This window comes from Mytilus edulis, chromosome 7, assembly GCF_963676685.1.
Source record: "Mytilus edulis chromosome 7, xbMytEdul2.2, whole genome shotgun sequence".
Classification (NCBI taxonomy): domain Eukaryota; kingdom Metazoa; phylum Mollusca; class Bivalvia; order Mytilida; family Mytilidae; genus Mytilus; species Mytilus edulis.
In genome coordinates, this window is record NC_092350.1 from 49869596 (window position 1) to 49894694 (window position 25099).

Here is a 25099-nt window from a genome sequence, read left to right on the forward strand (position 1 = left end):
GTTAAGTTTTGGTGGTCAAGTCCATATCTCAGATACTATAAGCAATAGGGCTAGTATATTCAGTGTATGGAAGGACTGTAAGGTGTACATCTCCAACTGGCAGATGTCATGTGACCTTGACCTCATTTTCATGGTTCAGTGGTCAAAGTTAAATTTTTGTGTTTTGGTCTGTTTTTCTCATACTATATGCAATAGGTCTACTATATTTGTTGTATTGAACGATTTTATGATCTTTATGTTAGTCGCACAGGTTTCATTTGACCGTGACCTCATTTTCACGGTTCATTGCACAGTGTTAAGGTTTTGTGTTTTGGTCTATTTTTCTTAAACTATAAGTAATCGGTCAACTATATATGTTGTATAGAAGCATTGTTAGCTGTACATGTCTGCCTGGCATGGTTCATCTGACCTTGACCTCATTTTCAAGGTTCATTGGTCTATGTTTAGTTATCTTGGTTAATGTTAAGTTTATGTGACAATTGTTATAAAGCTTAGCTTTATACTTAGGACTATCAACATAATATCAATGATTAGTATAGAAGGCGAGACATTTCAGCGTGTGCACTCTTGTTGGATATTATCTTGAATATTATTATGGATAGAGATAAACTGTAAACAGCAAAAATGTTCAGCAAAGTAAGATTTACAAATAAGTCAACAGGACCAAAATGGTCAGTTGACCCCTTTAGGAGTTATTGCCCTTTTTAGTCAATTTTTATCCATTTTTCGTAAATCTTAGTTAACTTTTACAAAAATCTTCTCCTCTGAAACTACCGGGGCAAATTTTACCAAACATAGCCAGAATCATTATTAGGCTATCTAGTTTAAAAATTGTGTTTTGTGACCGGGCAAACCAACCAAGATGGCCGCTACGGCTAAAAATAGAACATAGGGGTAAAATGCAGTTTTTGGCTTATAACTCAAAAACCAAAGCATTTAGAGCAAATCTGACAAGGGGTAAAATTGTTTATCTGGTCAAAATCTATCTGCCCTGAAATTTGTAGATGAATCGGACAACTGGTTGTTAGGTTGCTGCCCCTAAATTGGTAATTTTAAGGAAATTTTGCTGTTTTGGGTTATTATCTTGAATATTATTATAGATAGAGATAAACTGTAAACAGCAATAATGTACAGCAATTTAAGACTCAAAAATAAGTCAAAATGGCCAAAATGGTCAATTGACCCCCTAAGAAGTTATTGTCCTTTATAATCAATTTTTAACAATTTTCATAAAATTTGTAAATTTTTACTAACATTTCCCACTGAAACCACAGGGACAAGTTCATTATAGATAATTGTGAGCAGCAAGAATGTTCAGTAAAGGAAGATGTACAAACACATCACAATCACCTAAACACAATTTTGTCATGAACTGTCTGCTTCCTTTGTTTAATTCACATATGCCAAAGTGAGCGACACAGGCTCTTTATTAGAGCCTCTAGTTATAATTACACATATTATTTTCATGAAGTTTTTTTTGTTTGATACTTATCAGTTGAAATTACATAATTCCAATATTTAGACCTTAAATTTTAAGACCAGGTTTATATATACGTGTAACCATAGGCAGAAATTCTTTGAATTATAAAACATTAAGAATATATACAATAGAAATATCAGTATGAAATTGTATCACATGAAACACCATTCTTGGATGCATGCAATATTTACATTTTATTGGAAAATCTTGACAGAGCAAACCCCTCTATTAGATATCCATTTAAAACCCAAGGTTGAGGAAGAAATTCCCAGTAGTCCGTCAGAAAATGAGTTTGTCAGCGATACATTCCAATCCAAAAGTTTGTGGGTTGGTTAGCAGGAAACAAGGGTATTATTTTTTTTGGCCTTGCTTTTGATATTAAAGAATAACTTTTCCATGAAGTTTTGCCTTACAAATGAATTGAGAAAACTTGCATCATAGTCGTTTGATATTGAATGTTATTTGCATTTAAACTAATACTAAATCTTTTCCAGAATTAGAGACAGATAGAACCATTATGTGGTCAAGACTACCTGGAATTCCAAGTAAAATGAAATGGCCTGTCCTTGTATACCATGATAGTTTGCACAAGAACATGATTGATGTATTTTGTAAAGCTGATGATGCAGTGTAAGCAAATAATTTTATTACAAATTATGTTAACTCGTAAGGTTTTTATATGACCCCTTAGTCAGGCAGTGGCTGCTCTCTATGTTTTGTATCTGTTACTGTTTTCAATATTAAACAGGCCAACAGTGTTCTCCCCAGGGCCTTTTGCATCATGGTAATGTGATGCTATATTTCTTGAATGTGATGCTATCTGAATTGGTTTTCTTATAGATTATGTTATGGATGTGATGCTATATTTTTTAGAAACAAGATGGTACTATATTTCAAATGTCCCTGTTTACAAGGATGCTAAATGAAATATCTGGGGAGAACACTGCCCGAAAAATGTCATATTGTGGGGCATTGCAAATTTTTATCGTTCTGATTTTGATTCGATTTTTATCATTTGATTCCTCTCACAGTCTTGCGAAATTCCAGAAACCTGTATCTGACATTCGGTCAGACAAACTGACATCTTCTGTCTGACTTCTAGTTTGGAAGATGCATGTTTAAGTTTGCTTCAGTCAGCATAAAGAGCAGGTATATTTTACCAAGCATATTGTACCAAATTGATCATAAACTATAGCATAATCATATATACATGTAGGTTTACAGTGAAGATGGTTAATCTTGAGCCATTCTTGAGATCTTTGAGAAGTTCTTGGGAGCAGATTGGAATGAGTATTTATGCTTTTATAACATTTTGATCAAAGTTAACTTTTAGCATGTTTTACTTGAGAGAAACAGAGGAAACAGTTGTGAATACTTCAAATCATTTGATCAAAGAATGCAAACAATACATATATATGTTTACAGCATTTAAATTGTATTGAATGATTCTTTTTAATTCATATTGAATGGAAAGATTGATGAAAAAGAACTTTTCTTACTGAAAAAAAAAAAGATCAAGGAAAGTTAAATACTAAACATTTTTTATGTAACTATTCAACTATGGCTTTTGATTTGATCATTTGGTTAAGTACAAGTAACTGTTTCAATCTTTAAACTGGACATGGCTGAAGACTTAGTTTTACATAATACTAGACAACATTCAATTTTATCCATGTACTCTTTCATGTCTTTGGACTCTACTAAGTTCATGAATGATTTGTGGCAAAGTTTACATGACGACTAACTCTTCAAAATAAATGAATTTACTAACAGGTCTTCAGCCATGAAAGTGATTAAGATGTTGGTCATTTTTACAATTGAATTAATTTGTAAGTTAATAATTGAAAATATTCTACGAGTGACTGAACAACAAAATAATTTAGCAGTGCTCATAAGAGTTATTATTGTTGTTCCGTCACAAGTGGTATATTTTCAAAAATCAAATTAAATTGTTAATTATGTTTTTATAAATAGATCACAAAACATGATTAAAAAATGTCTTATTCCAGTAGTATTCATGATAAATAACATCAAACATGAGCGTATGATTATAAAAAAAACCAAATATGACTGCATCCAATTTAAGTACCTTATTGCGGCAAATTTTTGTGAGGTTCATAGTTTTGCCCTTTTTATGAGGTTTTACGTAAATGTGTAAAAATAAATTGCTTAATTCTCTTACATGCCAACTATTTCGATTTTTCCATAATATTTTATGAATTTGGGTCAATTTACGGTTATAATGTTGTAAAAATTTGAAACTGCAAAAATTACCCAATGCACTATAAAGTATATTGCATTTCACATTCTTATAATCGATAATTCTGAAAAGTTAAAAGGGCAAAACTGAGAATAAATTTGGTACATTTTGCAAAAATATGCTGAGAAAAGACATAAAAAGTTTCATGAGTGAATAATCAACCGATAAGTGATGATATCAGATTCATCTGAGAAATTTCAGTATTTCTTTGTCATCTATATAATAATATATATTTGTTTCAATATGTTCATTGCATGACTGTTATCACTTATTTCAGTGTATTATCCAGAAAGGGTTTGTCTGTTTTTAGTCCCCTAACGGCGAAGCCAAAGGGGACTAGGTTTGCACTTTGTCAGTCTGTCTGTCGGTCCCCACAAATCAGTTTTCCCCACTTTTTTTATTGTGCTTGAAGATATTGATTTGATATTTTGTATAATGTTTCATTTTGACCAGTTACAGATCAAGTTCAAATTTTGTTCCGATCTGATGATTTTAGTGTCTCGCCTGCGACAAAATTTAAGTCGCATAGTGAGACATAAGAATTACTATCTGGCGGTGGCGTAAACTATTTGTATAAAGCTTTATATTTCAGAAGGTAGAAGACTAGCTTGGATGCTTCATACCTTGTATGCAGATACCTTATGTCATGAACTTTCCGTCTGTCGTATGACCATTGTCCTTGACTTATTTTCATGGTTCAGTGACTGCTTGAAAAAAAGTTTAGTTTTTTTGTTATGGGAATTTCTCACTTATAATAAGTAATGGGATAATTATATTTGGTATATGGGTTCATTTCAAGGTCTACATGTCCATCAGACAAGATTCACCTGACCTCGACCTCATTTCTTGGATAAGTGATCAAGGTTACAGTTACGTGAATAGGTCCGTTTGTCAGATACTGAAAGCAGTATGTCAAATATATTTGGTGTATGGAATGATTGTAAGGTGAACATGTTTGTCTGGCAGGTGTCATTTGTCCTTGACCTCATTTTCATGGTTCATTGGTCAATGGTAAGTTTTTGTGTTTTGGTCTGTTTTTCTAAAACTATAAGCAATAGGTCAACTATATTTGGTGTATGGAATGATTGCAAGGTGTAATGTCTGTCTGGCAGGTGTCATATGTCCTATCTCATTTTCGTCGTTCATTGGTCAATGTTAAGTTTTATGTTTTTGTCTGTTTTTCTAATACTATAAGCAATAGGTCCACTATATTTGGTGTATGGAATGATTGTAAGGTGTACATGTGTGTCTGGCATGGTTTATCTGACCAGGACCTCATTTTCATGGATCATTGATAATTTTAAGTTTATGTGATACTTGTAGTAAAACTTTTATCATTAGGACTATCAACATAAAATTAATCAAGGTTAGGAAAGCAGGCGAGACATTTTAGCGTGTGGACTCTTGTGCAGAGTTGTGGTCCTTCGACTTAGAAAATTCACGTAAATAACTAGTTATCTGCACTTTTTTCGTCATGCTTGAAGATATTAATTTGATATTTGGTATATAGTTTTAATATGACCAGTTACAGATCTATTTTGAATTCTGTATAATACATAGTAGATATTCTGCTAAGTATCCTGAATATATGGGATCAAAGACCTAAAAAAAGTACCATTTTCATCGTTATATTATTTCACTTTGAAAAAAAACCCATTATATTCACGGTAGTTTATTTATAAACTGTGACACTTTAGCAGTCAAAAATATATACGCAAAAATATATATATAAAAAAGAAGATTTGGTGTAATTGCCAATGAGACAACTCTAAACAAGAGACCAAATTAAATGACACAGAAATTAACAACTATAGGTCACCGTACGGCCTTCAACAATGAGCAAAGCCCATACCGCATAGTCAGCTATAAAAGGCCCCGAAATAACAAATGTAAAACAATTCGAACGAGAAAAGTAACGGCCAAACAAATGTACAAATAAATGAACGAAAAACAAATATGTAACACAGCAACAAACGACAACCACTGAATTACAGGCTCCTGACTTGGGACAGGCACATATGTAAATAATGTGGCGGGGTTAAACCAGTTAGCGGGATCCCATTCCTCCCCCTAACCTTGGACAGTGGTGTAACAGTACAACATATAGGAACGAACTATAAAAATCAGTTGAAAAAGGCTTAACTCATCAGATGGATAGAAATACATCTAACAAAAACAGAGTGGCTCAGCACTTATACATCCCAACAACAAAAAGACTATTAGTACTGATTTGAGAGTACTCGCAGTTACTGACAGCTAGTTCAAAGCCAAAAACAACTAATAAAAAAAATCATGCATCTAAAACTAATATGCAGATGTATGTTGTGATACTTGACAAGCATTCTGGTCTTTACAGCCTTCAAATTAAGCAAAAAATGACTATTTTATGAAGAAAATAGAAAATGTCGTGTTTGTTATATGTTATAATGAGATTTGACTGTTTATAAAAGATGTCTGATTATTTGAATTCAAGGACCTATACAGGCAAATCAAGACTTTTTTCATATCTATAAGAACCTTAATGTTTCATCTCCCTTTAGTAAATTTAAGTTGAATCCTGTACAACATAAAGGGGGAAAAAAATACATTGCAGTGTGATATACCTCATAATTTTATAAAATTCATATTTTCATCTAAATTTACAAAAAAAAAACACAAAAAAACGTCAAATTTGTATTTGATACCAAAAAAATGTCATTGCAAAAGCTTTTAAATTAAAGTTACATATTTGGTAAAATCTGAATTTTGGTTTACAGACACTAACATAGGATTATGTTCCTTCACAAAATCTGATCATAAACAAAGGAAATGTGAAAATAATTTTGTTCAGAATTACTAATGAAGCACACATACACATTTATATTGATTGATTGGTGTTTAACGCCACTTTCAGCACTTTTGTACTATTTCGTGGAGGTCAGTTTTTATCGGTGGAGGAAGCAGGAGAGAACCACCAGCCTTTGGTAGGAAAACTGACAATCCTAGTCAATTAAGATTGGAGTAGAGCACACCTGCCACGTGGGGGATTCGAACTCGCAACCTCAGTGTTGACGGGCTAGTGATACAGTATTTCGACTACTTAGACCACTTGGCCAGCGACGCCCCATACACATTTATAAAAGCAATGACTCCAGAAATTTAAGCAATACATTTATAACATAACAGTAGTGTCTGTATACCCATTTTCATAAATTTGTAATATTTTTGTAATGAATTTTTGAGACCACCCAAAAACTTGAAATAACATGATTGAAGTCAAAAGTACTAATTTGCAGATGTAAAATATGATTTTTTTAATATATATCTTTCCCTAGACACAGTCATAAAATCTTCTTAAAATTGAAAAAAATTTAGTAAATTAGAAATATGTTATACAAAATAGCCATAAATGAATTACACATCATTCTGTGGTGAAATTTCATAGATAACCTATCATTCTCAACCAAGTTTAACCTCAGTCATAATATTACAGGTGGTCTACAGATATTAGTGTTATATTGAAAAAAATGTGTGACTCCAGACCTTTACCTTACCTCAGTTAACAAACATCCAAAAGTGACCAGAGTAAAATCTGGGAATTTATTATGCCCCCGCCACAAAGTGGTCGGGGCATATAGTTTTACCCTTGTCCGTCATTCCGCAACGACAAGTTTTCCAGACTTTTTTCTAAACGCTTTGAAATATTGAACTGATTTTTGGTCTAAGGTGTACATTGATGACTTACAGATCGAATTTGAGTTCTGTTTCGTTTCATTGATTTTTGAAGGAGTTGTGCCCCTTGAACTTGGAAAAATTCCTGTTTTCTGTACTTTTTTTCTAAATGCCTCGAGATGTATTGAACTAATTTTTTGTATGCAGGTGTTTATTGATGAGTTACAGATAGTTTTTTTTCAGGTTTTTTATTTTTGATGGAGTTACATCCCGTGGACTTGGAAAATTGCTGTTGATGAGTAGGCGAATAATTTATCATTTTTTGCTATGAATTCCTCATGAAATTTCCAACACTCCTTTTTCAATCAGATTTGAGCTAGGACTTCCGGTTTCCGATGTTTAAGGGGCTATTTCGTACTTGTTCATAAAATCTTTATTTTTCATCTGATTTCGTTTTTTTTTTTTCTCTTCATGTTTTTTATGAAATTCCGCACTGGTGTTATGACAACAGATTTGATGTAGGTTTTACTGTTGGCCAAAATGGAACGAAATTTTTAAAAACAGAACTTTTTATGTCTTGTCTGATTTCTGTGTTCAGCATATATTGTGTCAAGTAAAGTAGTGTGTCCATACTTGTTCGACATTTGCATGCTGGGCATTAGTATCGTATTGACACATCTAGTTATTAAGTTATGATTGAGTGATATGATAATCAAGAAAAACATATTTAGATACCAAAGACAAAATAAAATTTCAGCATTATAAACTACAAAATACATCACAACAACCATCGGTTGTAAAATACTGCTGTAGGCAGAGTAGATTTTTTTTTTAAAGTTTTTCAGTTGACTGCAAGAACTAATGATTTTGTTCTTTAGATTTTTTATATTATTATTTTATATTATTTATATATTTTTTCAGAATACTTATCCAAAAAGAAGAACATGCTTGCAAGTTTCATTGATGATCTTAAATGGGCTAAAGGTAGTTATATACTTGATAATTTATGAATAATGATAAAGGTGGTGGGGTTAATAAATGGAGAGGTACATGTAATTATCATTTATATCAAAAGTCCATTGCTATACACTGAGCAACGTCTGATATAGGTCAGTTGGATCTCATTGTCTCCAGGTAAGGCCATGTTGTTTTATTGAGCCCACCTTGCCATGTGAGCTATATATTGTCATCACTTTACATCCGTCATTGTTAACTTTTCACATTTTTGTCAACTCCTCTGAAACTGCTGAGCCGGTTTGAAATTAACTTTGGTTGAATGGTCCTAGGATGGTCCCCTTTAAAAATTGTGTTCGGTTTGCCTTGGTGCTATCCAATATGTCTGAACTGATTTTAACATTGGACCCTATTAAAGTGAATTTCAATATTGTCGTCAACTCCTCTGAGACTGCTTTGCCAATATAAACAAAATAATCGGATGTAATGGGAATTTCTTTTTTAAATTATGCATCAAAACAAGTAAAAAACATCAACAGATTTTCTGTACACTTTCGTTCCTACACTGAAGCAGCAAAAAGAAAATATTTCTGAAAAAACTACTCTCAAGATTTTGTAGGACAAACAGTAATTATGTAGGAAACAACTGTACATAGCAGTAGTATGGACTAAAACATTGTATTTAATCATATTTCAGATCAGACACAAAACCCTACATTACCAGATGATAGTCACAAAGTAAAGGAACCCAGTGATGCAGAGAACAATTATAAACAGAAAACTGTCGAGCTATCGCTTGATTCTTATGATAGTCACAAAGTAAACGAACCCAGTGATGAAGGAGAGCAGGCTGCAGAGAACAATTATAAACAGAAAACTGTCGAGCTATCGCTTGATTCTTATGATAGTCACAAAGTAAACGAACCCAGTGATGAAGGAGAGCAGGCTGCAGAGAACAATTATAAACAGAAAACTGTCGAGCTATCGCTTGATTCTTATGATAGTCACAAAGTAAACGAACCCAGTGATGAAGGAGAGCAGGCTGCAGAGAACAATTATAAACAGAAAACTGTCGAGCTATCACTTGATTCTTATGATAGTCACAAAGTAAACGAACCCAGTGATGAAGTAGAGCAGGCTGCAGAGAACAATTATAAACAGAAAACTGTCGAGCTATCGCTTGATTCTTGTGATAGTCACAAAGTAAACGAACCCAGTGATGAAGGAGAGCAGGCTGCAGAGAACAATTATAAACAGAAAACTGTCGAGCTATCGCTTGATTCTTATGATAGTCACAAAGTAAACGAACCCAGTGATGATGTAGAGCAGGCTGCAGAGAACAATTATAAACAGAAAACTGTCGAGCTATCGCTTGATTCTTATGATAGTCACAAAGTAAACGAACCCAGTGATGATGTAGAGCAGGCTGCAGAGAACAATTATAAACAGAAAACTGTCGAGCTATCGCTTGATTCTTATGATAGTCACAAAGTAAACGAACCCAGTGATGAAGTAGAGCAGGCTGCAGAGAACAATTATAAACAGAAAACTGTCGAGCTATCGCTTGATTCTTATGATAGTCACAAAGTAAACGAACCCAGTGATGATGTAGAGCAGGCTGCAGAGAACAATTATAAACAGAAAACTGTCGAGCTATCGCTTGATTCTTATGATAGTCACAAAGTAAACGAACCCAGTGATGAAGGAGAGCAGGCTGCAGAGAACAATTATAAACAGAAAACTGTCGAGCTATCACTTGATTCTTATGATAGTCACAAAGTAAACGAACCCAGTGATGAAGGAGAGCAGGCTGCAGAGAACAATTATAAACAGAAAACTGTCGAGCTATCGCTTGATTCTTATGATAGTCACAAAGTAAACGAACCCAGTGATGAAGGAGAGCAGGCTGCAGAGAACAATTATAAACAGAAAACTGTCGAGCTATCGCTTGATTCTTATGATAGTCACAAAGTAAACGAACCCAGTGATGAAGGAGAGCAGGCTGCAGAGAACAATTATAAACAGAAAACTGTCGAGCTATCGCTTGATTCTTATGATAGTCACAAAGTAAACGAACCCAGTGATGAAGGAGAGCAGGCTGCAGAGAACAATTATAAACAGAAAACTGTCGAGCTATCGCTTGATTCTTGTGATAGTCACAAAGTAAACAAATCCAGTGATGGAGAGCAGGCTGCAGAGAACAATTATAAACAGAAAACTGTCGAGCTATCGCTTGATTCTTATGATAGTCACAAAGTAAACGAACCCAGTGATGAAGTAGAGCTATCTGTGTTATTTAATTCTGAAGATCAACATGCAGACAATGATGGAAATGCATCAGACTTTTCAGATATTTTCCCATTAATGAGCAACTTGCCTGAATTGGGTAAGTCTGATTTATTGAAAGTTTATCAAGTTGAAGAATTAATAGAACCAAAAAATGTAGCTTTCCAAGATGAGGAAACCTCAACTGTAAAATCATTAAAGAGAACGAATGACTCTGATGGAAAGAGTTTCCATAAAAATAAAAAACAAATGAGCAACTTTCCTGAATTGGGTAATCCTGATTTATTGAAACTTTATCAAGTTGAAGAATTAATAGAACCAAAAAATGTAGCTTTCCAAGATGATGAAACCTCAACTGTAAAATCAGTAAAGAGAACGAATGACTCTGATGGAAAGAGTTTCCATAAAAATAAAAAACAGAGAATAAACTCTGATTCTGATGATGGGATTGACAATAAACAAGTACTAGATAAGTTTGAATCTGATTTTGTTATGAAGGACTCAAACATGAAAGGCATTTATATAAAAAGATACAGATTGAAAAGACCAAGAACAAAGGCTGGGCAGAGTAGAGATATAAGAATATATGATAACACCCATGCATGTTATTTTTGCGGTAAAATTGTCCTTCACATAAATGAACACTTAAAAACACACAGAAATCAAGATGAAGTTAAATTCGAACCGGACTTCACTGCTCTACGCAAGTTGGGAGATGACCGGCATAACCGCCAGTGCCTGAAAAAGGGCGAAGGGGAGATAATTTTGGCAAGAAGGCCAAAAGATTATTTCGATATAACTCAGTATGGTCCTTGCCCTGATTGCAGAGAATGGGTTTTGTTGAAAGGTTTAAAGTGCCACAATATTGAGTGTAATAAATATTTGAATCTGAAAACCAAGAAAAGAAAAAAAGACTTGATAATTAAGTCACAAATCCTAGCTGGACATATTAAAACAAAGCCAACAATCATAATGCAGAAGGAAGTCTTGTCCATCATGACGCGTGATGAAGTTTCTGATATTGCCCAAAAAGATCCACTAATTATGGCTCTTGGAGAGAGTTGGTTAAAAATGAATGTAGGCAACAAAGAGAAGAGAAAATACTATGCAAGTGCAAGGATGCGTCTTTGCGCACGATTTTTGAATCATCTCAGATCTATACAGAAGTCAAAGATAAATGATAAAGATGCGTCTGAAGGAGAACATTCACATGAAGGTGAAGATAAATCAGAAGAAGACTACATTGAAAATATAAAACAGAAACCACTATGGGATTTTTTAAAACCTCAGCACTTCGGAGACATTGTGGTTGCAGCAATTAAATGCTCTTATCCAAATGCTGATGACAATGAGGACTTGCTATCTCCAAGCAATGCCATAAAATTGAAATATGACATTAATAGGCTAATATGCAGTAAATGGGGTTTCATTGTGGAAAAATCTGGCAATGGTAATTCAAAGGAAGCACTAGAATGTGAAACCATTTTGAACCAAATTACAAGACAATGGAAAGAGAAAGTAACAACCACTGCCAGAAATGTCTTGAATCTCCGAAAATACCAGGAAAAAAAAGAGCTTCCATCCCCAGAAGACATTAGGGACATTACTGAATTTCTTGTGAAGGAACTAAAAGAACTGCCTCTCACATCAGACAACTTCCACAGAGTGGTTTCCCTTGCACAAGCAAGGTTGCTTCTGTATAACAAAAGAAGAAGCGGTGAACTTGAAGTCATAAAGTAAGTGTTCATATTCGTACTCTGAAAAGTCAGAAATTAACCTTTTCACCGATAGTAGCCCTTCACAAAGTAACTCTTGGACAATGGCTTTGTTGTAGTGATATCATGGCAGAAAGGATTTACTATTCTAAATGTCATTTTTTTTTTTTTTTTTTTTTTTTATCAATTTTGCATTCAGATTCAGCATTAAAAAGGTGAAATTTGTAAAATTTTTCATGAAAGTTCCAAAAAGATGTAAATAACAAAATTTTTACCCCAAAATGTCAACAAGTTACTGAAAATTGATGTCCATTTTGATTGTTACTTTTACTTCAAACACAGAAATTTGGATAGAATCATAGTTTTCTTATCCTTCAAAAGCTTTTCAAAAATGTCTATCTCAACTTAAAATTCCCATAAAATCTTTAATTTGTCGTCTTTAAATGAAAATGAAACTGCCATTTAATTCTTTTCAACTGGATTCGAAGTAAAGAGCAATAATTTCATTTTCCTGCAAAAAACAAAACCCTATACCGTAATCCTGAAATACAGACACTCATCGTCTGCCATCTGAAGCCTCAATCCCAGTAAAACAGGACTCGTCGGTGAAAGGGTTAATGCATGTAAATTTGCTTGTTTTAGTTTGATTACTCTGAGATTTAAACATGTTAACTGGAATCATCACCTGATCAAAACATATTTTGGCATAATAAAAACATGGCATTGATTTATTATTTTACAGTACATTGTTTTAAAAATGAGTAGATGTATTTTCAGTGAAACGGTTCCAAGTTTTGAGTTACTTCCCTTACTTTGGTAATCAATTCTGATTAATGAATGTGCTAGGAGAAGTAGTGTATGTCAGTGTTGCACGATTCAGTTCAAAAGAATCTATCCTTGAAAACTGGAGAAATTCTGGGAAAACCCTGTAAAACCCCTGGAATTCCATGTCTGAAAAAGGGTGGCAACCCTGTGTGAGCTATTGTTTATTTTCTGTTAACTTTTCACATTTTAATCTTCCTTTTTGTATCCTCTGGGCAGATTGGAACAAAAGTGCAGGAATTTTTAAAAATAGATGTTTTAGTTTTAAGTACTAGCCTCACCTGCTGTTAAGATAAGGTCCCAAAATGTGCTGGAAAATTAAATTTAGGCAACAGTTTATGTTATTTTGCAGGCTGCAAAGTTTTGCATCAAGGAGTCAAGGTCTTCAGGATATAGATGACTCGCTTTCTAAAGATTTTACTGAGGTGGAGAAATATCTAGTGGAGAAACAAGATCTCATGACAGTGAGAGGAAAGGTAAATTTTAAGTAACCTTAAAGAAATATATTTGCATAACACCAGATGGGTCAATATCCCTAATGCGCCCCAGAGTGAGGAACACAACTACAATTGTAAACAAAAACATCTAATCAGCATGATATTGGACATGTTACTGTTTAAAAGAATTGACTGAATTGAACCATTTGTGCTGTTTGAAAGGGCAGAAGACCATAAAATAAAGATGTAAAAACCAAAAAGGTATTAAATGTTTGGAAAGATCTCAATTGCCATAGAATTTCATTGTGTGAAAATTGGAATTTTTCATTCCGATAAGACGCATCACAAGGGGCTTTTTGAGGTTTTCTAAAAGCGGAAATGTTTTATCACATATGGTACCCCGAAAATCGAACCACAAGTGTAGAAATGTCTCGGCTTCGAAACAAGCCATCATACATACCAAAGTTTACGAAATGGACAGAGGGATTGCAGAAAATATTGCTATTACTGCCTACCCAAAATGAATTGCACATATTGACACAGATGAATTTTAATTTCTCCACAGGAAACGGTGAAGGAATTTTTAGAAATTCAATTTTTTTTCTTGTCTGAAATGATGTCCTTAATATTATATTTCTTTCATTTTATAAAGATTTCTACGTACTGTTTGGTACTGATACTTTAACCCTTTCGCCGATGAGTCCCGGTTTACCGGGATTCACGCTTCAGACAGCTGACGATGAGTCCCGTTTTACCGGGATCGGAATACCTCTTTTATGTTTCCCGCTTAAAACAGTGCAAACATGAGTTATCTTTCTTTGATGGAATACCCGGATGAAAGTGTAAACATGACGCTTCCGTTTGTTGAAAACCGTGTCAAAATCAGAGGAAATTTACGGAATTTACGAGAATTTGAAATGAGGGAACATTTTTTTTGAAAGAATATGGAAGAATTGAAGCCAAACTAGTATACTTTTTTGACATAAAATGTCGTTTTAAGTACAAAACACTTGGAATGGACATCGTTCAGTGTGAGGAATTTGTACAGCCTCATAAAAAATTTCAAAATTTTGCCGTTTTGGGTTAAAAAATTACGATTTGGGGTCAAAGAGCAGAATTTTGAGAATTTCACCTAGAAAATGACGAAAATTTGAAAATTTGAATATTTTAAGAAGAAAAAATTATTAAAACATGAATAAAACTGTGAACATGGTGTTAGTGAATGAAATAAATACACAAATAACTACAAACAAGTTTTTATTGACATTTATTATGAAGATCTCCCACTTGAGTAATAGTAGCCAGGGAAGCCATCGTCTCAGAGTAGCTTCTGTCTTGGCAGCAATCGGTGAAAGGGTTAAAAATACTGATTTCTTATGAAGGAGTATTCACTGTGGAGAGTAGAGAAATTAAAAATTATGTGGTGTGTACTTTGTACCATATGGACACTTCAAATTTCATTGGAAACATATCCCAAAAATAGTCTCCAAAAATATTGAGGAAATACAGATTTTTTTCTTCTAAAACTTAGTTTTCAATAGCAGAATTTGGAAGGATCAAAGATTTTCCTTTAGGTCACCATGCTAATTGCTAAAATCCTTTAGAAAACTTATTTTGAAAATCAACTTGTTGATATGCTGCGCTTGTGAAGCAGAGTTTACTTTTGTTGCCATATGGCTTTCAACTTGTCAGAAAATGCTTGAAGGAAATGTTCTTAGAAACTGAATTGTTTAGATCCAAACTGTACATGGATGAAACCCAAATTGTAGTTTAATGATCAGTGTACTGGGCTGAAAGCTACTTTGCTAAAATTATCTCCCTGTTAAATATGAGCTCGACCCGTACTGGTAATCTGCCATTATTCATGAGACGCTTGTGAGTAAATAACGACGGGAAAAGGCGTTTTTTTCAAGTACATCATAATCGATGCAAAAGCCATTAAGTTTGTTTCCCTCAGTCACAATTGCTTGACAAGTTCATAATAAATAATGCTTTATAAGAACGCTGAAATATATGGTCTTAATTGTTTAACAAAAGGACCCTTTCATCTCACTAAAATGACAACAACTGGAAAAAGTTCTCTTGAGCCCAAACAGCTCGGACCAGAGATTACATTCTAAGATCTGATAGATAATGAAAATAATGAAATGAAAGAATATTACTAATTGTTTGAACAGTCTGTGCCAAACTGACTTAGCAAAAAGGAAATTTTTGTTTTATACTATATTTTTAACTAAAAATCCTAAAAAATTCTGTGACTGAATGATTTTTTGTCTGGCATTTTGTCGGTCAGACAGAGTTTGGGATACACTGGTTTGAAACTGATGCAGGTGGACTAAGATAGATATTACTGCTACAGAAAATGCATCAACTTTGGAATTTTTTCCTGTAGCAATACAACAAGGATCAGAACTCAAATTTTGCATGTATATTAATTAATATGTGAAGAATATTCATGATTGTTTTCATGAAACTTCTCAGGATCCCAAATGTAAAGATACCCACTGTCAGTAACATTATCAGGGATTAGTACAGTTGTTATTTATCTATATGCTTAATTGCAAATGTATGTCTAGATTCTGTAAGCTTTTACAGTTGATACAACTAATGTACACAAATGCAAGACCTTTCCTGCCTTTTATAATAGAGAGTTCAATTTCTTTTGTTCTATTATTAGTAGCTATCAGCCTGTGAATGTTTTTGTCACACAACTTCATCTTTTTCATGTCTATTGAATAAGAAGGTGGCTTTCATATCAATGAGAAAACGGTCAAGAAAGGGAGCCAAAGTGGCTAATGAGAGACTGGTTTATATTCACTCTCTAGTGCTTTGATTTTCAAAGTCTTCAAGAAAAGTTTGTTATATTGACCTTTAATTTATTAGCTGTATATTTTAGACCTTCATGACCATTAATCTTTTGCAGAGAGGAAGACCAGTTCCAGTAATTATTCCACCAGATTGTAGAAGAGCTCTCTCTTTTCTTGCCAATAATGAGCAAAGAAAACTAGCAAAAATAGTCCAGGGAAATCCGTACCTGTTTCCAAATTCTGGTATGCATACTTTATATACAATGGTTGCTACATTTTTAGCTCACTTGACCCAAAGGGTCATGCAAATTATTGTCAAAACTTGTGCGTTTGTTTTCATCTGTAGAATTACATTTCAACCTTCTCTGAAACTACTGGGCCAATCCAAACAAAAGGTGGTTGTAATGTTCATTGGATTGTCTGTCTTCTACAAAGTTTGGATTTGCTCAGATCAGAAATCCAAGATGTCTGCCATATAAAATCGATAATTTAAAAAAAAAAATGAAAATATGACACTATGTGGAAATGTTTTAAAAAGGCCATGTCTGTGAAACCTCTTAACCATTTGAAACCAAGCTTACCAGAAAAATCATTGCCAATTTTTTGTCGAGCCTGCAACTTTTGTTGCAGAAAGCTCGACATATGGATAGTAGTGATCCGGCGGCGGCGACTACAGCGGTGGCGTTAGCTAACTTCTTAAAAGCTTTATATTTTAGAAGGTGGAAGACCTGGATGCTTCATACTTTGTATAGAGATGCCTCATGTTACGAAGTTTCCGTCAGTCACATGTCCAATGTCCTTGACCTCATTTTCATGGTTCAGTGACCACTTGAAAAAAAAGTTCAGATTTTTTGTAATGTTGAATTCTCTCTTATTATTAGTAATAGGATAACTATATTTGATATGTGCGTACCTTGCAAGGTCCTCATGTCTGTCAGACAGTTTTCACTTGACCTCGACCTCATTTCATGGATCAGTGAACAAGGTTAAGTTTTGGTGGTCAAGTCCATATCTCAGATACTATAAGCAATAGGGCTAGTATATTCGGTGTATGGAAGGACTGTAAGGTGTACATGTCCAACTGGCAGGTGTCATCTGACCTTGACCTCATTTTCATGGTTCAGTGGTTATAGTTGAATTTTTGTGTTTTGGTCTGTTTTTTTCATACTATATGCAATAGGTCTACTATATTTGTTGTATGGAATAATTGTAAGGTGTACATGTCTAGCGGGCAGATGTCATGTGACCTTGACCTCATTTTCATGGTTCAGTGGTTATAGTTAAATTTTTGTGTTTTGGTCTGTTTTTTTCATACTATATGCAATAGGTCTACTATATTTGTTGTATGGAATGATTGTAAGGTGTACATGTCTAGCAGGCAGATGTCATGTGACCTTGACCTCATTTTCATGGTTCAGTGGTCAAAGTTAAGTTTTTGAGTTTTGGTCTTTTTATCTAATACTATATGCCATAGGTCAACTATATTTGGTGTATGGAAATATTTTATGATCTTTGTCAGTAGCGCAGGTTTTTTTTTACCATGACCTCATTTTCACGGTTCATTGCACAGTGTTAAGTTTTTGTGTTTTGGTCTATTTTTCTTAAAATATAAGTAATAGGTCAACTATATATGTTGTATAGAAGCATTGTTAGCTGTACATGTCTGCCTGGCATGGTTAATCTGACCTTGACCTCATTTTCATGGTTCATTGGTCTTTGTTTAGTTATCTGGGTTAATGTTAAGTTTATGAGACAGTTGTAATAAAGCTTTATACTTAGGACTATCAACATAACATCAATGATTAGTATAGAAGGCGAGACATTTCAGCGTGTGCACTCTTGTTCTATATGCAAATTAACAAATTTTGTGCGAAACTAACAAAAAAATTGAAAGTTTACTAGGATGGTCCCTTTCTAAATGTGTCCTTTGCAAAGTTATGTTTTTTATGCCAATTGGAAGTTCAATATGCACTGGTGGTAAGCGGATGGTCGTAACTAAAAGTTACGACCATCCGGAGAAGGGAGACAACTCTAGGGATAAGTTTTTCTTTTCCGATTTTCGTGAACTAAAAGGTTCATTTGAACCAAACTCGTACATACTATTCGGCAGTCCTGTGATATTAAAACCAAATTTGATGCATTAAAACATTCCAATTTTCGTAAAATAGTCATTCAAAAATTCAAGCATGATGGTCGTAACTTTAAATGTGTGATGGTCGTAACTTCAACTATAGTATTTTGGATGATGGTCGTAACCGACACAAGATGGTCGTAACTTTGAAAGATGACCGTACCTTGAGTATTTAGACCAACTTTTATTAATGCATTTTAATTGTAAAGGTAATAGACTCAGATGTAATATATGATTTGCTACAAACAATATTATATGTTACGCTGCTAATGATATGCAGAAATTAAGCTAGAGAATTATTAAACATACACATTTCTGATGGATTTCAAATGCTCATCAGTTAGGAGCAACAGTGAAAACTAATCAAATCGCAGTAAGCCAAAAAGTATGTTAGGGTTGAGAATTAATATATTTTTTACTGTTTTTAAGGCATGAAATTATTAAATGCACGTGTATTCCCTTATATTTGTTTTTATTGTTTTTTTATTTACAACTTTTTTTTATCTGCAATCATGTCGGCAGATGAAATTATTAAACGTTCATTTCTGAACAATCATCTTTAAATCATCTATTGCAGTTCTTATCAGTCTTTGAGTCTTTGTTTACTCCTTGGCTTTAAATTGCTATTGTCTTATAGACTATTGGCCTTCAAATATTCGTCTTTTGGTCGTTCATGAGGAAATAGAATCCACAAATGCACTTCTGAGTCAGGGTTGACTATGTAGTACGTAGTGCTATGTAGATTTTGACAATTGAATGTGTAGATATAGACTAGTTGCTACATAGATACTGATAGGGGCTACGTAGCTGCTACGATTTTGAACTCAACCCAGCATTTTATTACATGTTGTCGTTATTTTTTATCGATTACATAACAATTATATATTGCAGTATATCATTGATATTAGTTCTAAGTATTGGAACAGAATGAACACTGAATCCATGGTGTCGCAATGAACATTGTGATAACCTCGAAAGTAGGAATATTGTTGATATATATGTTCCAGACCATATGAGTATTTGGACCGTACGCGTACGGTCCAGACCGTATACGTATACTCGTACGGTCGGACCGTATGAGTATACGCGTATGGTCCAGTACGAGATAACCATTTATCACAATCTTTATTTTTAGTTTTATAAATTGTTATCATTACAATTACTTTTAGATGGATAAAATGAACAATTGAACAATTGACATTAAATATTTGTTTAATTGTATATCTGAATACTATTTTGGTACTCTCGCCCAAGGTGACACTTGCTACCACAATTAATGATATATTTTATACATTTACATGTTTGCAGTTCATTCATGTTCCTTTGCATTTGCATTTTTTTGTAAAGTTTCTAATATTCTAAAACTGTCGTCCCACATCATGTTAACTTTCGATATCGTAAATTTCTATGATCATAATTTTATTAATGTATTACTGATCGACATACTAAATACAAGATAAGCGTGAATTTTTTTATTAGTTAACAAATAAAGCTTTTATTCCAATTACAATTGAACTTTTCCATACTAATTTGAGAGTTAAGTTATGTTGATCTGTACATGAACTTTACATGCATTTGTAACTTGTAAACTTAAGCAACTTCTTAATGATATTAATCAGACCGTACACGTACGGTCCAACCGTATGAGTATTTTGAAAAAGTACGCATACGGTCCAGACCGTACGCGTACGGTCCAAATACTCATACGGTCTGGAACATATATTTTACGCTGCTACATGCACTGAAATAAGAGTAAAATAAAATACTAGTTTGTAGCCAGGCTTAACTGGGATTCACGCTTCAGACTGCTGACGATGAGTCCCGTTTTACCGGGATCGGAATACATCTTTATTTCCCGCTCAAAATAGTGCAAACATGAGTCATCTTTCTTTGATGGATACTTGGATGAAAGTGTAAACATGGCGGTTCCGTTTGTTGAAAACCGTGTCAAAATCAGAGGAAATTTACGGAATTTACGAGAATTTTAAATGAGGGAACATTTTTGGGGAAAGAATATGGAAAAATTAAGCCAAACTAGTATACGTTTTTGACATAAAATGTCATTTTATGTACAAAACACTTGGAATGGACATCATTCAGTGAGGAATTTGTACAGCCTCACAAATTTTTTCAAAATTTTGCCGTTTTGGGTTAAAAAATTACGATTTGGGGTCAAAGAGCAGAATTTTGACAATTTCACTTCAATAATGCCGAAAAAATTGAAAATTAGAATATTTTATGAGGAAAAAATATCAAAACATAAAAAAAACTGAACATGGTGTTAGTGAATGAAATAAATACACAAATAACTACAAACAAATTTTTCATTGACATTTATTATGAAGATCTCCCACTTGAGTAAAAGTAGCCAGGGAAGCCATCGTCTCAGAGTAGCTTCTGTCTGGGCAGCAATCGGTGAAAGGGTTAAGCTTGTAGCCAGGATAATGTTATAAGGACTTAGGTCAAACTAAATGTACTGCGGCAACTATTACATACAAATCCCGGTATGCAGGTTGAAAATCATGTGTAAGTTATATGTTCACATTGTATGAATGGCTACAAGCTACTCCTGGACTTCTTCATTGGACATTAATGTGCACCTGATTATCAGCTTGATTTCACCAAACAACAATATGACGTCTAAGCATCCAAGCTAAAAATAAAGAGCATGTTTTTTAACTCGGGTACGGACCTGCGAATTCACGGGTATGCTCTAGTCTCAATAACGACCTTTATAACCTATCAATATTTTAAGCTTATTTTGACTTATTAATGCTCTTTCGACTGAATGTATCATTCAGAAGGGCCATAAGTACATCTATCAATTTAAATACAATTTTTGCCAAAAACTCTGAAATTTTTTATATGTACAAAAAACAAACATTGATTTACTGTAAGTAATTGAATGAATATTGGTGCCTGATGACATTGGTGTAGTCTATTATGACAGTGTATAAAAACAGGGGAGGGAGCTGGTGTCATGGGAATAACACTTCAACTTTGTAACATATGAACTTTAACTGGTCCTGTTTATAAAAGCACTATTAAAATGTGGTATTTGCAGGCCAGTGCGTTAGCATTACAGTGGCACTTATTTCTTAATTGTTACTTCCTATATATCATTGAGTACTGAGCTACAGTAGCTGATGTACGTATATAAATTCCTCTTTTTCAGTGAACTATTATGCAAGGGCATATGATTCAGTAAAGAAAATCTGTAATGAACTGCAGCTGGTATCACCTCATAGAATCACTTCCGTTTCCATGAGAAAATACATGGCCACCCTTACACAGGTAAAATAATATAGGATCAGTAAAATTGTGACATCTTTTATTAACTTAATGCTGAGACAGATTTTAAGCATCTGTTATAGTTTCATATTTGATAGGAAGAGGAGAAATGTACAGTTTATAGTTGTTTATACGCAACCACAAAAAATTGTTTGTGTTACAGTATGACGTTGGCTTAGCTGTCTGTAGATGCCCTTTATTTTGTAATGTAAATAAAAATGTTATATTTTGATATTGTTATATAGAGTTGTGTATCAATTCTTTTAATAAAGTTAATGTTCCCAGACTAATTTTCCTAGGAAATTTTGTCCATGTCATTAATATTCCTAGGTAAAATCGTCCATGCCCTGTATTTTAAAAGGAACGTTTTAATGAAACAAATTATTTACATGGAAATGCAATTTTGATGATTTAAAATATTGTTCGGATCAAGTGCTTGAGCATTAAAAATTTAATGACATGAATGTCCCTGGACTAATTTTCCTAGGAAATCATGTCCATGTCAATAATATTGCTACTGCCTAGGTAAAATGTCAGACCTTTTTTTCAAAAGATTAATAAAAATTTCATGTTTCAATATTCAGTTTTACAGTTGTATATGAATATGTCCCCAGACTTATTTTCTTAGGTAATCGTGTCCAAGTCAATAAAATTCCTAGGTAAAATCGTCCATGCCCTTTATTTAAAAATATCAATATAAATGTTATGTTTCATTATTCAGTTATGGAGGTGTGTATTATATTTTAATAAAATATGTCCCCAGACTTATTTTCCTAGGACATCGTGTCCATGTCATTAACATTCCTAGGTTACAAAGTCACTTTTCTTTATTTTAAATGGGAAAAAATAATGAAACTTTCAAATCTTAACTAAAAATATGATTCTGTTTTAATTTTCAATAATTGTTATATTATAATAAAAAAATACTAGTATAACATATTAGGAAAACTTTTCCTAGGAAAATATGTGCCAGACATATTTTACTACCTATGGACTTATTTTCCTAGGAAAAATTGTCCTGGGACTTACATTCCTAGTAAAATAATGATCATGGACTTGTTTTCCTAGGGAAAAAAGTCTGGCGGACAGATTTTACTACCGGACTAAATTTACTGTTCCACAAGGAAGTATAAATGTAAAAAATAATTTTCAACTTTTTTTTTTAAAAATTGTATAAAGGTATAAAAATAATGAAAAGTTATTTTTCAATATGTATTTGAATTTTATATTTTTATGATTTAATCTTTTTCACCCATAAAACGTAAATATAAGGAATAATTTTGAATGGTGACAAATAAGGGGAAGTAACTCTAGTTTAGTTTGTAAACCAATGCCATTGGCAATGGTGCAATTTATTTACGACCTAAAGCTAAGGTAATTGGTGTTAATTAACAGTGTGTTTGACACCAAAGCTGTCAAGTGAAGCCATGCACTTAATAGGTCACTTAATTTGACAGTTTACATAGCTAGGTGAACTTCCTGTTCATGGAAGAATTACGTATTTGCCGGTATTTCAAAGGACTATTACTTATGAAATCAATCTCAAGGCTAAGAAATACGGGTGAAATCGGGTCATTTTCGGAATTCCCGGGTTATTTCAATGACCCGGCGGGTGTTCCCGGTGATCCCTCAGAATTGTGAAAATCTTGGGTCACACCCGCAGAATACGGGTCAGTTGACAGGTATGCTTCCCTGAATTAATCTGTTAATAAATTGAATCAGAAAGTTTCTTTAAAGTTGTGCATACTTGATTTTTCAGAGGGGTTGTACAAGTACTAATGTTAGATAATGTGTATGATTTTACAGATGCTTAACCTTGATAAATACCAGCTGGATTGGGTATGCAATCACCTAGGGCATACCCGTTCTGTTCACAAAGAACATTACAGACAAATGAGTGGGTTATTGGAGAGGACTCAAATTAGTAAACTTCTTCTCATTCAAGATTTGAACTTGACTTCCAAATTTAAAGGAAAGAAGTTAGAGGACATGGACATAAAAGGTATGATTTTTGTTTGACAAAAGAAAAATGTTGTCACATTATGGAATGGGTCGTTAACTTTTGACGTCAGGCCTTCTATTTTTTGTTTCCTTGAATCAGCCTTCAATTTTTACACAACATCAAAAATTTTGTGATCATGTAACATTGTGTAAGCAGTCTGTCAAGCAACTCCTGATTTTTGTCTCCTCTGAGTGGAAAAGTCCCTAAAAAGCGAGACATAGGTTTTCTTTCAGGCCGCGTAAACTTTTTCAAATTGTTAATAACTTTGAAACTAGTACCTAGCGACTAGATTTTTTGGTTTCATGAACCTCATGATCAAAACTTTAGGCAGATAATGTATCATGTGACTTTTACCTCATTTTCATTGTGCAATGACTTTTTAGCTCACCTGGCCCTGTGAGCTATTGTCATCACTTGGCATCGGGCGTCGTCAACATTTTTTAAAAACTTTCTCCTCTGAAACAACTGAACAGAATTGAATAAAATTCAGTGTGAATGTTCCTTGGGGCATCTAGTTTATAAATTATATCCAATATCCTGATTTATCGACAAACATGGACACCAGGGCTAAAAATAGAAAATAGGGTTAAACTGCATTTTTTAGGTTATAACTCAAAAACTAAAGCAGATAGAACAAATCTGGCAGGGTTAAACGGATCAGAAGGTCAAGATCTATCTACCCTGAAATTTTCAGATTAATTGGATTCTCCGTTTTGGAGTTATTGCCCCTAAAATGTAAATTTGACAGAATTTTGCATTTTTTTGCTATTGTTTGAAAAACTATAGAAGATTGATGAATGGTATGAGTTACAAAAATGACAAGAAGGACATTATTTCTGTATGCCAAATTTCAGAAAAATCAGACAACCTAATTAAGAGTTATTGACCAAGAAATGATTTTTTTTTAAAGGTTTTTGGCTATTATCACCGAAACTAGAAAATAGATGAGAAGTTTGATTAGCAAAAGTGATCAGAAGGTCAAATTCTATCTACCTGTAAAATTTTAAAAAAGCTGTCGATCCCTTTAGGAATTGTTGCCCCTGAAAACACATTTTTGGAGGTTATTGGAAAATGACGAGTCAGCGGCCAGAACAACAGGAAGTCGATTATTGCCTCTGCCTACCGCACTTGGTTTCATATTTACTATTTTACAAACTAACTGGTATCTGCTTGTACTCTGCTACACCCGAACAAAGTGTTGTAGTCGGACAGGAACCAGTTTACACACTTTATTTTATTTACAACAAAAATGTTGACCTGTCC

The 25099-nt window shown here is 33.6% G+C and overlaps 1 protein-coding gene across 2 annotated transcripts in view; it reads left to right on the plus strand.

Moving 5' to 3' along the window:
* The window catches only part of LOC139481716 (uncharacterized), a 60433-nt gene that overhangs the window by 25858 nt on the left and 9476 nt on the right, over positions 1-25099 (plus strand). The window contains exons 6-13 of one of the 2 annotated variants that reach the window (XM_071265184.1): positions 1975-2110; positions 2697-2770; positions 8313-8375; positions 9043-12367; positions 13521-13644; positions 16529-16655; positions 21719-21837; positions 23641-23836. In XM_071265184.1, coding sequence (XP_071121285.1) covers positions 1975-2110; positions 2697-2770; positions 8313-8375; positions 9043-12367; positions 13521-13644; positions 16529-16655; positions 21719-21837; positions 23641-23836 — 4164 coding nt within the window. The remainder of the gene's footprint in view (positions 1-1974; positions 2111-2696; positions 2771-8312; positions 8376-9042; positions 12368-13520; positions 13645-16528; positions 16656-21718; positions 21838-23640; positions 23837-25099) is intronic. The other variant, XM_071265185.1, reaches the window with a different exon arrangement.